Genomic DNA, 13993 nt, shown 5'->3' on the forward strand with positions numbered 1-13993 from the left:
TTTCTGCTGGAGGTCCTGGACATCTTGTTGACACATGGCATCATGGATTCTATCAAATACCAACAAATTAAAAAAAAAAAAATCAATAAGTGGCTGACTCTGTTAGAAATCTTATAATGGGCCATGTTTGGATCTTCCAACCGTACAATAATCCAAACACAAACCTCTCAAAAGCAACACAAAAATGGGTCACTGAGCACAAAACCAAGCTTCTGCTGGCCATTCCAGTCCTCTGACCTGAACACTATAGAAAATGAGTGGGGTGAACTGAAGAGAAGCAGCAACATGGAGCTGGGAATCTAAAGGGTCTGGAGTGATTCTGGAGGAAGGAATGGTCTCTGATCTCTTGTCAGGTGTTCTCTAACCTCATCAGGCATTTTAGGAGAAAATTTAGAGCTGTTAAACTGGCAAATGGAGGTTTCAAAAAGTACTGAATAAAAGGGTGCCGTTAATTGTGGCCAATGTGTCAAAACATTGATTTCATAATGATATTTCCCCCCACTTTAAATTCCTATTATCCAATGAAAGGCTAGATTTTTGTGATTTTTTCAAATCAAAAATCAAAAGGATTAACAATGCAGATTAATTTTCACAGTCTTCTTTGATCATATTTACCAAGGGTGTCGACATTTTTGGCTATTACTTTTTTTTTTGGTTCACTATTCAGACAATAACTAACTGGTTTCCATCTTTCGATGTATGGAAACTTAACCCATTAAAGTCTGACATATGAAATACTAACCACAGTCAGAACAATTTTCTGCTTACATTAAATGCATATTAATATCAATTGGCACTATAGGGTAAACGTACCTATTAAGCTTACGTACCCATTAAGCTTCAGTGTGACATCAATAAGAAAAAGTATAATTTCATAGATATTGTTAATAATAGTTGTTCATATTAAAATATGTATGAACTTATTACATGACCTAGACTATTTATTTAGCAAAAATCCTATCATTTTAATAAATATTACATGAAATTTATTAAAAATTATTGCTGCTCCAATTAATGCTCTCTTTAAGATCTTCCACATTGAAAGTCTATGTAAATAATTCATAACAAAACTATATATATTAACTGATGGTTGTTACTTTAAGTTGATCGATTTTCTATGGATTCTGTCAACTCAAATCTGCAGACTGGCTCTGATCTTTGGCAACTAGCATCAACTTTTCTAGACTGTAAATCTGTGTAAAATCGGGGCAAAAATCGTGTAGTGTATTCCAGCCTTAAGAGACTATAGATAATTTGACATCCATTTAAAAAGAGGTTTCATAATGAGGCTAGTTTCTGTTCATCCCCATGAATTAAATGTTTTATTGGTTTGTTTTATCTGATTTTTGAATGTGTTACTTAGCTGAACGTGGACAAATATAGATGTTGCAATGTGCTTAGACGACACTTCACTATGAATATATAACTGATCGACTTGAATGCCTTGTTGCTTGATTTTAGTGTTCTGTTTTTTTGGGATTGACTTTGTACCTTCAAAAATTATATATTTTTACAATTATTCTTTAAAACTTTCCTTAAAATAAACAAGATTTTTTAATAAAACATGATGGGAGCTTAATGAGAACAGGGGTGTGCTCAAAGGGTACAAAAATGTACCCATTAAGCACAGCTAGACTTTTTGAATTTAATGATGTATATTTTAATTGAAATGCTTTTGTCATTTAAAATAAAATTAAATATTTTTGTGTGAGAGATTAATATTTTATTTTAACATAACTTTTTTGTACTGAAATCAATATCTTGTGCACTAAAAATGTCTCAATGTAGATTTTGGTGAGCTTAATAGGTACATTTACCCTAAATCCCAATAATACGTCTATAGCTCTTTAGTTTTAACTGTTGCAAGTTGCAAGGTTGTGCACAACAGTTTTTGTTTTTTCAGCAAAGATTTGAAATTTGTCTATTAAATATGATACAGTAGTCTTTATAGTGTTAAGATGACCTTACAGATTATAGATAAATTGAAGGGAAGAATAGACAGCTGATCCATGAGCACATTACATCATTAAAATGATTAAGAATAGCACTGACCTCTTTCACAAACACACTAGCAGAATGAAAGCATGACTGCTCATGGTAATGTTATTTTCAATAACATTCATAGCAACACAATGACACAGACTGCTCTTTATGACAACACACGATGACCAATGTGCTCTGCATCTCTCTTACTCTCACAACCCTTCTGCACATTTCCTTTGATAGCTCAACATAAATAGATTTAAGTGCAGAAATTAGTCACTTTTTACACCAGAGACTGATTATTACTTTTGTCCCAGTGGAACATGGTATTAAACTGCCTATTGCAAACATTTCAGCAATAATTCAACAAAACAATTATTAAAGAAGTTGTCATTTTATTGCCTGTATGACAACTAGCCCTGATCTAGTATGGACTACAAATAGGATATATTGGCAAAACCTAAATCAAAGCTTAAGCTTATCAAAAAAAAAAAAAAACTGTGAATAGTCTACCTTTCAGCAAACAATAGCACAAATGTTAAATATACAGATGGTACATGAATACAGAAATAACACACACAAGTTGATGCTAGTTGCATTAACACAGATGCAACATGAATATGGATTGGTTTACTTTGACAGAGGAAACATGATCTCTAATTTACATCAGCAGGCATATAAGCTACTGCTTGTGTTTAAAGGCAACAGACAAGTGCATACAGACCGAATAAAAAAACAACAACAAAAAAAAACAGTTCTTCATTCTACATTATTATAAGTTAAAGAGATTGTTCATCAAGAATGAAAATTCTGTCATCATGTACTCAAGCTTATGTTGTTCCAAACCTGACAGTGACAGTCGCCTAATCCCCATTCACTTTCATTTGTTGGGAAAAAAAGATGCAACTGAAGTGAATGGTGACTGAGACTGTCTGCCAAACATCCCATTGTGGTCACACAGGTTTGTGAGGGTGAGTCTAAGATGACTTAGGTAAACTGTCTTTTTAAACGAACTGATGTAAATATCCCCCAAAAGCCTCGCAACCCAAACCTGTCTGACTTCAGATACGGTTTAGTTTGCGGTAAGGTGAGGACGCAAAAAAGCAAACCTGTCCAAACACGCCTAAACAAGAAAACGTGCAGAAACCTCAGACATCTGCCTCGGCTACACACAACGGAAATGTTGGACACTTTGATGCCGTGACGAGACAGCAGTCGGTACAAGTCTCCAATCACTGGGGAAAGCGAGAGGAATCTTACCGAGATACTGCCTGATCTCCAGCAGAACTTTAGGGGGTCCTCCGTTCAGCTGGTAAAACAGTGAGCCGAGACAGAAGAGCAGCAGTGTGGCCATGCAGAAACCATAATCGCGCAGAGAGAAGCGAAGCCAGAGAGCCGAGAACCAGAATCTCTTCCTGCTGTTCCGATCCGTGCTGTGATTGTTTAGACGGGGACTGCTGCTGTAATTCTTCATCGTCTCCTCACATGGAAGCGCCGAGAATGGTCGTCACCCATCCGCCTCTTTAGATAAAAACTTTTTAGTCAACATTTAAACAAAAACTAAAGTCACTTCACAGATCGATCCACGCGAGCACACGCGCTCAGATGTTCGCCCCCCGCTCGGTTGTGTTTTCTCGTCTGCTCTGGCTGAGCTATTTTTGCGAATGAATTTGGGAATCCATCCTCTGCTTTTTGGGGTTAGTGTCGGTGTCAAATTACTGAATGTGGAGGAAAAAGTTCAACCGGAGGATGGACTCGCACTCACGCGCTGCCGCGTGCCGCTCAGCACCACCAGGCGGAAGACGCGAGAAAAATTCAGTGCAGTTTAGCACACATTTAGCTGCAAAATCACTAATTGTTTTAAATTAATGCACATATTTTAATAAAAATGCCTAATATCTATCTGTCTGTCTGGTTGTGTGAAAACAGCTGTAGATTTGGAGCCAATTTTCCATGTCCTACTGTTATTCTGAAGCAAAGGGCAGTAAAGACAACAGCAAAGATAGAAACCATTTTAATTAAACAAATATTCAGCCAAGAATCAAGTTCATGACTGAGCAGTTTTTGACAATTTGAACAAGCAAAACTAAATTTGACTCTTCCAGCCATGTAAGTGAGTAAGTGTTAGAATGATAAAAGCAGTCTGCCTCACAGTGGTTTCATTTATAGTGCAACACAATATCTTTTATTTCAGTGAGGCACTCTAAATCATATGAAATTATGTCTTTATTTAACCCACTGGGAATATAATCATGTCTGGTGATTGCCAAATCAAAGGTGAACAAGGGCAAAAATAGGCCTCCTCTTTAGCCTCAAGCTGTGTTTGTTATTGTCTCCCCATTTTGGATATATAGTTTCCTGAGGGTTTTGAAATTATTTTATCAAAGAATTGAAGTGATAGAAAGAATAGTTTGTCTCCTAATTTGTTCTCAAATTAGGATGTTTATTTGCATGCAGTACTGTTGATACTACTGTCAAGAGAATTTATTTGTACTTTAATAATAAATGATCTAAGAGTCACTTCAGTTACTGATGGAACACTGGAGGTATGTAATTTTGAAGGCCTTGTTTTTTCCCCTCTCATTTTTATGAAGACACAGTTAGAAAAAAATAGATCAATGGGGTTGTGTCATTGACATAATTGTTAGTGTTTTGTATAAAAATTCCACCCAAGGACACTGGTCCCAGACAAGCTGAAAAATAATATACACTAAATAGTTTAAAAGTTTTGTGGGTTTTTTTCCTGAAGGAAATTAGTAGTCTTATAAATGCTGTTCTTTTGAACTTTATATTCATAAAAAACTGTACTCTTTTCAACATTGATATTCATGTTTCTTGAGCACCAGATCTGAATATTAGAATGATTTATGAAGGATCGTGGGACACTGAAGACCAGAGTAATGGCTGAAAATACAGAGTACGGGAGAGCAGTCAGTGTAGGATATTCTTTTTTTTTATTACACCTCAAAGGGACAAATATTTTAAGACATTTTTGTTTGTAAATACACAAGCAAAACCTTTATAGACAATCATTAGCGAACTTAAACCAGATAAAATCATTTTTATACATATATTTTACAATGGTCACTGGAGCATGTCACTAACTAACTATAGGTGAAAGAGTATTGCTCTATGATGTATAGTACAGCTAATAATTACATTTGATGTAAAAGCAAAAATAAGTTATTTAAATATCAATGTATTTAAGACCCAGTTTTATATCATTTAAGTTGAAATAATTAACTGGTCATGGTTAGTTCTGTAATTAATTAACAAGTGATTATAATTCTTTTTTAACAGAGATTTGATATTTAAACAGCTCACCTCAACATCTGACCTGAAAACAAACTTTAAAAAACTGTAAATGTGTCAATTTGTAATCTCATTTTCTCCACAATGGAATTAAAAAACAACTTTCATTCTTTAATAAAGTGCATTTTTACAGTAACATTTCATGAATATATTTTTCGATTTTAATCACATAAAAAGCCTCATTGTTATCAAAGCACTCATCTGATAGCAATTTGAAGGCATCCATTCTGATACAAAGGGAATCCATCGATTCTCTACTGCTTAAAACGTTCATTAAAACCTTGCGCATTACGGCCTATAAATTGTGCTGCGTTAGATACAAAAGAGTAAATGGCATGAGGGAGGAATACAATTCTAAAGCAAGCTTTCAAAAACACCATTTCCTAAAACCGCATGGCTGGTGTCTTTTTGTAAATCAAAAACCAAAGGATTTGCAGAAGCAACTGTGCTGAAAAGAGTTGAGTTTTCACCCTAGCTGCTCAAAAACAGCCTGAGAGTGATTGTGGGAGAAACTCGCTTCATTGTGCTTAATTTGGAGTGACGTAATGCTTTAAATCTGTAAGCAGGGATGGCGTCATGCTAATGCCTAAGTGACGTAACAGACATCAGCTAATGTTGCACTTCACGCTCAGTTTTCATTTAGGAGCCAGATGCTGTCTGTCTTTACACACATCTCTGAGAGAATCACCAGATGCGTGTAAGCAAAGTTAAGTCCATAGCACCTTATTCCCCATGAAACACATTATCATTGTGTTCTGAATGACAAAAATAAATAATGCTTCATTGGATATTTCTTCTTCCCAATTTTGAACACTTAACTCATGGGTGAATCTCCAGTCTGCAAATGTAACTGGAACACTCCTCTAAGTTAGTCACTATCAGTTCTGATTTGATTTACTTGTATTTTAAGGCTAAGACTGTGTGCTTTCAAGAGCTCAAGGCTTTTTCTATGATTCAAAATGTCTTCAACACCCTAGTCAAAGTGCAAGGCAATCTGGGACAAAAGAAAAGGAAATAAAACAAAAATAAAAACCTGTACACATTTCACTCCAGCAAGCATATTACAGCTGTGTGATGCATCACTGGCATCAGAGCTGAGTATGATAAGAGGTACACGATATGCAGGAGTATCTTTTTTAAGATAACAGGCAACATAAATTGATAGAGTAATAAACTTTGATATGCCGCAACAGCCGAGTAAGTGATGCGTGTTGAATATTGTGTGTTAAGAAGACTGGGAAGATTTAATGTGCAGTGAATATACAGTATTATATTAAGCGGATTATAAGGAGTGATGCTAAAATGTAACCTTGAAGAAAGAAACAAATGAAAGTGTTTTTTTTTGTTTTTTTTTTTTTACAAACATAGTACATATTTGCTAAAACCGTGACCAACTATTGGCCTGAAATCAAAATGTGCATTGCTCTGAATATCCCCATATGGCAACATCATGCATTTGGGAATGACTCACCAATATACATACTGTATGCTTTGAGAGATAAAGTAATATTATATTAACAAACCTGCATGAAATGACATTGCTTTGGCCAGGTGACATACTCTTGATACTCACGTGCTTCAATAAGCACTAAAAACTTTTCTTTTACAGTTTTTTTTTTTTTTTTCCTAAATAAATCTCACACTTCCTGAAAAAGGGGTTCAGAACAATCTCTAAATTCATACAAAAGCATAAATTCTCAGAAAAAAGTGTGCTTTCTTTCGACAGGCGGATGTTTCAGGCCAAAACTAGATGTTTCTATGGAAACATCTGTTGATAGGCCCACAATAACAGTCCTTGGAAGTCAGATCAGTCATTTCTGAAAATGCCAAAAGGCTGAGATAAGACAAAAAGGTGGGAGAAAATTCGGCAGCTGTTGTCCAGGTCTCTCTTCACCAGCAAAATTTTATCCATTTAGTCAAGTTCATAACAGCTCATGTTAGTATTATGACTGTCCTGAGCTGTTGGCTGTGACAAGTTGGGCTTCACTGAGAAGAATACGTATGTGATGATCCTCCTTCAAGCCTGCTTCCCTCGCTTTCGCCTCGTTTAAGGATGACACATGATCCAGCGTGTCAAAGCCTGCAGCCAATAGAGAGGCAGAATACATGGGCATTCCAATCGACACGAGCCAATCAGACACTGAGCTCACGTGAACAGGAGACACTGGCTTCCGACACATGTCAGTCAAACCTCCCGAGGGAATCTGTGGAGAAAAGGAAAACACAAGGGCTAAGTCTAAAGGGCTAAATAAGAGTATTATGATCTCATTTGACTCACATGCATGTGCTAAATCAAATAATGGAATCTGCTAAATTAACTCACAGCCATGCGGTGCTCCTTGCGGAGTTGTTTAACTCTGATCTGATCCAGACTGGACACCACGTCCTTCACTGGCTGCTGAAAGTCCTCTGAGTACCTCTGTACTAAGAGCTGAGGAATACCACAGCGGCCGTGCTGAGAAACACAGAGAGAAAAGGAAAGATTAGCCAGGAAAACAAGATCTAGTGAAGTTCACCACCACCAAGTGATTGGAAAACATCTCTAACAACCTTACAACCCTGTACGGCCCTTAAGAGACGCACAAATTCAGTCATCAAAATATTAAAAATATGAGGAGAATTTTCCTTGCTAATGCTGTATTGTTTCAAGCTAAGCCATGATTAGCGCCCAGCTAATGTGAGCGATGCAACATTCACCTCAGACTGTGGACTCTGAATAACAACAGAAATTATCAGATCATAAAGTTTATTTCATGTGGCTTTTTAATTGATTTTACGGTTGGTGGAGACCAAGCACACTTGGAAACAGAGTTTAACTCACAAACAAGCAAACTTTATGTGCCAATTATAGCATTACAAGGCGAGCGAGGCTAAATTGTTTGTTTAATGTGAGATTCAGAGCTCTAATGCTAACAGCACCCTGTGTGGCGTAACTAAGATCCAGTTTAATCATTTTCAGCCTGTCTTTGTTAGCACGCCAAATGGCCATCTTCTCTAAAACAGGCAATGTGGCTTCATAATATTGCAAACCAAGCAGTTTTTTTTTACTGTAGTTAGCTCAATACTCGGCCATCTTTGTAAAACAATCAGCAATCCAAGTACAAAGCTCACACAAGCAGAGCAATGTTTGGATAGCGCAGAGCCACAGTGTTTACACTCCTCCGGGATATCAAACAATGAACAGCAAACAAGCTGCAAGAGGAAAAAGTATTTAATTTATATTACACACACACATCAGCTTTAACTTGCAAACATCTTGGTAACTGAGAGATTAATTCGAAATCTACTCAAAGAGATTCAAACAATTTCTTGTGCCCAATTTGGGGTATATCCGATAGGCTGTGGGTCCAGGCATAATAGGATTGGCCACCAATAAAAAGCACTGAAACTCCAGGCAGTCTGAAACCACAAACTGTTCCAGTGTTTTCAGTTAATCTCAAAGAAGTGACTTGGAATGAGATTTGATTTGTTGATGAATGTGGACATTACACACCGAGGACTCAAGAAGATATACCAGACTCTAGATGCTCTGCTTATAAATTACAAAACAAGCGAGTCCACTTTCCCACTGCTTTTGCTGCCATGACTGAAAGGACTTTTTAAGGATACAGGATATGTGATAGTTATGTCTGTGCTAAGCCGTGCATTTAGCAATTTAAAAAAGTCGAAGAAAAGAAGGTTGACTCCAACAGAAACCTACTGTATAGGTACTATAGGAACATCTTCTTATATGGAAACTGATGAGCGGAAATTAGTGTTTGGATGAGCACTGATTGAAATGTATGTTTCTTTCCATTTCTCTTGACACTTTCAACAGAACTTCCAGCAGTGAATGGAAGGAAAAAATACTCCCAGCCATGACTTTCCAGGGACAGTGGCATGGCTGAGTCAAGCCCCCTACTGTTAATCATTGTGCTTTTATTTAGTCTGCTAACCTTTTTATAACTGCTATAGTGCCGCCATTTTCCACACCATTTTTACCATATGATGCAATTCATGCAAACTTGAGGTCACATGAACATGAAGTCCATTAGGCTATACTGAAGGGCTCCTCAAATCCCTAAAAAGTTCTTCACTGCCTTGAAGAGTTGAGCTCCCACCACAATCAAAAACACCTGAGAAAGCTAATCAAGGTCCTCAGAGTTACTAGAAAAATACAGGAAGGTTTGCTTGAACAGACTTTGAGCTAAATTCTGGAGAGCAGTGGCTCTCTAGGGCCAGTATTGAGGAACTCAGGTATACGCTGTAACATTTGCATTTTATGATTACAAAAAGTTCTCAAAGGAGTTAATTTTGTGAATGCTATGCACTCTATTACTACCTGAAAACTGTGGTAGGCAACAGCAGAAGTGAAGTGAAGTGAAATCATGACTTACTTTATCAGAGTACGGCTCTTCGGTGAGGTCAATGCCTTCCAAGCGCATCCTGTCCTCCAGCAGAGTCTCCAGGTCAGTCATTTTGGCATGGGAGATCTTCCTGCTGAGGGCAACTTTAGCTCCGTGGATCTGAGGACATGCTGATTCAGGTAGGTCAGACAGCCAGGGTGGACTCAGAGCTGCTGCAGATTCACTTGGAGATAATGGGGTTGATGGGGAACTCTCGGAGGGAGTGGTTGGGGTGTAAATGGGTTTTGGGGGTAGGGTTGGCGTATTTGGCACCGAACCGGACAGCACTAGCGGAGGATGGCGCAGACCATTCGGCAGACGTTCTTTGGACTTTTTAGCAGGCACAGGAGGTGGGACAGGTGGCTTTTTAGGGTGAGTCCGTGGAGCGGGGCTAGTCGGGGCAGAAACCGGTTGGCGGTTTGAGGTCTGGGCAGCAGGCAATGGACCGACCGGGCTGAGAGGAAGCTGTGTGGGAACCATAGGTCTCTGCAGTGAGCCCGTCTCTCTTCCAGACGGGTCCAGTTTTGATTCTACAGGATCGGCCTTTGCATCCTTTTTGTTGCTCTCTGGCCTGCCTTTATCCTCACTGCCACTCTGGTCCTTCCTCTGATCGAAGGCCTGCTCCCAGTGTATATCCCCCAGAGAATGCGAGCGCTTCCAAGACTCAAGGGTCTCTTGGGGACCGTCCAACTCCTCACAGCTTCGGCTGACCGGTATGCAGGAGGTCTGTCCTGCTTTGGAGCCCTTCTTGAGCCCGAGGCTTCGCAGACTGAAACCCTTTATGGGCCGGGGCAGAAAAGTCTTCGGGAATTTGCGTTCCTTTTTGGCCTGCTGCTGAAGAGCTTCAGTGGAGTGAGTCATGGGAAGAGTGGGATAGTCTGGAGACTTTACACCCCCACAATCAAATCCAGATGAACCACGGCTGTGGCGCGACGCCTTGCGGCTCTTACCTGAAACAGAGAGCCGTGCCTTCACATAAATTCATTAATCACATATTAATTGCTTCCTCAAAGGCTTAAGATGGTACCTTATGGTTTGTTTGTTTTTTTTTTGGTTCCTAAGCATAACCCTGATGTTGTGAAATTGATGATCATTAAGATCTAGTACTGCAGCAATTTGGTTTCACACATGAGAGTGCAGCTCTTCCACTTTATTATTAATGCATGCATGCATGATATGCACTACTATTGGTGTGATTCATGCATTGTGTAGGTGTAAGATTTTAAATATTATATGTACTACAATCTGAAAGAATGTGATGAAAGCTGTCAGAAAATAAATAGCAAAAATTTGCACCTTTAGGTGTACAACAGCTTGTCACCAGGGCAGTATCCTCAAAGGTATTTCATCTACCCCTAAAGGGTGGCTATTACTACCTTAAGGGTATATGGAGCATCATTAACTTTATGTACTAAAATACACACTTCGGGTTTACAAAAGGAACAAAAGTGTACCTTTGAGAGTACTACTCCAACGCCAAGCTAAAGGTACAATTTTTGCAGATTTTGTTTTTCCAGATAATTTAGCATATTGTTTTAGGCAAGTAATATCAGCCTGAGTTAATGTTGGTTAAGTTGACTGGACATGTTGTTCCAGAACTGTGTAGCTTGCTTATGTCTCAAAGTCTCAGTCCGCAAAAGAAAGTTAGATCTGGAACAACATGAAGGTGATTAAAAAAAATGACATTTTCATGATCTTTTTACCATGCAAAACAAAATGAGCATCTGTAAAGTAAGTAAAGGTATGAAAAAGTATGTTACTGAACAGGTTAATGGTTACATTGTTTAGCAGGTACCCAGAGGCACAGTTCATTACATATTTTAGTTACAGATGTGTTCATTAGTTGTAGTGATTTTTTTAAGGATTACTTAAGGGTTAGTTGGTTGAGTGAGTGTTAAGTGTGAGTGTTAAGACATTAAGCGACGAAAACCACCAGAAAGTCCAGATCATATTTATTTAAAACGCATCATTTTCTGCCAATTTTCCACATCATATTACTTAATACGCTGAGCATAGAGTTAGTGACAGTCAAACTATTTAAGATTAACAGAGGCACAATACTTTTAATATTATAAAAAACAGAGTTAATAAATAAAATGATTAATGAGTATTTATATGCAGGAACCTTAAGATAAATGAAGATCATAAATGACAATGACGGTTGAGAAATGATGCAAGGATCTGGAAATGAAAAAGAAGCATTCAAGGATGCATTTAAAGTATTTTTCCAGGGCCATCAGATATATTTTAACAGAATCCCAATGACTCAAAAAACTCTAATGGTGACAAAGCAGTGCATGATTTAATAGTGAATATAATAAGCTCTGTACCGCTGCTCTTACAAGAAATGAGTGGAAATGTAATCGGCACAGATAAAATAATATCAAGAGATGAAAACAGATGAAAAAAGCAAGCAGACCAGAATGCAAGAGATCACAGAATGGATTTATTTTCCACTTTGGCAGATTGCACATATTTCTGATCCATCCTAAACAATCATACTCCACACACTCACACGCACGTGTACACACACGTACACACACATACACACACACACACACACACACACACACACACAGAGAGACTCATACACTGACATACACAACAGGAGGAGGGATCAGTCAGTGTTATAAGATGCCAGTAGGAGGTTAAGATGACAACAGAAGAGCGAAAACCTTAAATACTGAATTTCTTTGGAAAAAGAGAATGAGATACGATGCTTTCTCTTGGATAAAATCCTTTAAAAAGAGTAGATTAGCTCCTACTTTTACACAATCTATGTAAAATATCACCTCCCAAATGTATGTGATTCATCCACTACATTTTGTATTTATAAAGTCTTTTTTTTTTTCAGGCACATAAGAACTTGTGCAATACGACCACAACAAACACCACACAAATATGGAGTGATATTTCTTGAAATGGCAAAGGGGGAGAGGAAGAGAGACTTTAAATTGAGTCTGCGGTGGTTTGCCATGGAGAACATTCTCAAAATCATCCTGTTTAAGTCCTGCTGTGAGTACAAGCCTTGTATTTGTTTCTCTGAGTTTGTGTCTCTCTTTTGATTTTTGAGGCAGCGGATGGATTCTGATCAGTTAGCAATAGCAAGACTTTCTGCGTTTTTTTGAATTTTCGATTTCTAACAGAATGGAAGAAAGCAGGAGCAGTAGTCTGGGGAGGCTGAATAAGACAGTTAAAGGAATGATGACACAGCGCCTCTAGAAGCAGAGAAGCAGATAGAGAACAGGGCACAGCAGATGTGACAGACAGACAGGCTTGGGTTAAATCCAGATGTGATGACAGGTTCTCATTGGCTGTTAGGACACTAAGTCATGGCAGAGAGAGAGGCGTGGCCCAGAGGTGAGAGGATGGTGTCATGGCGTTGCTACACTAGGCTGGACATGGTGATGCGGTTGGTATGGAGATACTAGACAAGCGCCTGGTTACCATTCTCTAGGTTTTCATTGCTTTCGTAGCAACCAGAGTCCCGTGGGGAGTCGGCCATGAGGCCATGCCCCTCACAGAGGAGTTTCTCCTGAGAGCCAGAGAGGGCGCTGCGCTCCGGATCACTGCTGCCTAGAAAACACACACACACAAAGTTAGGAAATGTATACACTTATTTCTTTCATAAACAAGTGATAAATGTATAAAGACTCATTTAGTACATAGTGTATTTAGTGTATGTGTACACTTACTGTCGTAATCCTGCAGAAGTTCTACAGCGGTCATCAGTACGGCACGGTGTTGAGGATCTTTGATGTTGAGCTCATCCAGATCTTCTTCCTCTAGTAGCTTAAATGTGTCCAGGTCCTCATACCCGTTAAACAGGAATGTAGGCATGTGCTCCTAAAATACATACACATACATTCACAGATTACACACCCAGTAGAGCAGAAGCACTATGTAGGACCCTTACAGCTAAAAATACCCCACTCCACCCTGGTGGGATTTATGTGTGGGAATGTTTCCAGACTTCAAACTCTTTTGTGACGGCCAGCTATCATTATAGTCCATTAACACACTAAAACAACACAATGAGGCTTAAAATGCATCCTTGGTGTCTATTGTGTGAAGCGTAAGGTCTGTAATGTGATGTTATTTAGAGATGTAATAATGCAGGAGCTCGTGGGAGGTCTGAAGGGTGTGTATGTCTCCGTCTTTAAATAAAATATTTAACTGGCATGGGGAAATGACATCGTCCCACTTTCTCATAGTTAATCTGCTTTAACAAGAGCTGACCATCTTTTCACACCAGCATCCACTTTTTCATTTTCTCATCTCTCCCCACCCTGTTCTTTCCATTCTGTCAGTAA

The 13993-nt window shown here is 38.5% G+C and overlaps 2 protein-coding genes across 11 annotated transcripts in view; both read right to left on the reverse strand.

Annotated features, from left to right (window-relative positions):
* The window catches only part of usta (uronyl 2-sulfotransferase a), a 62254-nt gene extending 58436 nt beyond the window's left edge, over positions 1-3818 (reverse strand). Inside the window, exon 1 of the mRNA XM_058755757.1 lies at positions 3244-3818. Coding sequence (XP_058611740.1) covers positions 3244-3457 — 214 coding nt within the window. The 5' untranslated portion in view covers positions 3458-3818. The remainder of the gene's footprint in view (positions 1-3243) is intronic.
* Positions 3819-4918: 1100 nt separating this feature from the next.
* sash1a (SAM and SH3 domain containing 1a) overlaps positions 4919-13993 on the reverse strand; it is a 287195-nt gene continuing 278120 nt past the window's right edge. For all 10 annotated transcript variants that reach the window (XM_058755747.1, XM_058755749.1, XM_058755746.1 and 7 more), the window contains 5 exons: positions 13376-13526; positions 13128-13256; positions 9672-10630; positions 7619-7750; positions 4919-7499 (listed from right to left, as the gene is read on the reverse strand). In XM_058755747.1, the coding sequence (XP_058611730.1) occupies positions 7239-7499; positions 7619-7750; positions 9672-10630; positions 13128-13256; positions 13376-13526 (1632 nt within the window). In that variant the 3' untranslated portion in view covers positions 4919-7238. The remainder of the gene's footprint in view (positions 7500-7618; positions 7751-9671; positions 10631-13127; positions 13257-13375; positions 13527-13993) is intronic.

This window comes from Onychostoma macrolepis, chromosome 20 (genome assembly GCF_012432095.1).
Source record: "Onychostoma macrolepis isolate SWU-2019 chromosome 20, ASM1243209v1, whole genome shotgun sequence".
NCBI classification, from domain to species: Eukaryota; Metazoa; Chordata; class Actinopteri; order Cypriniformes; family Cyprinidae; genus Onychostoma; species Onychostoma macrolepis.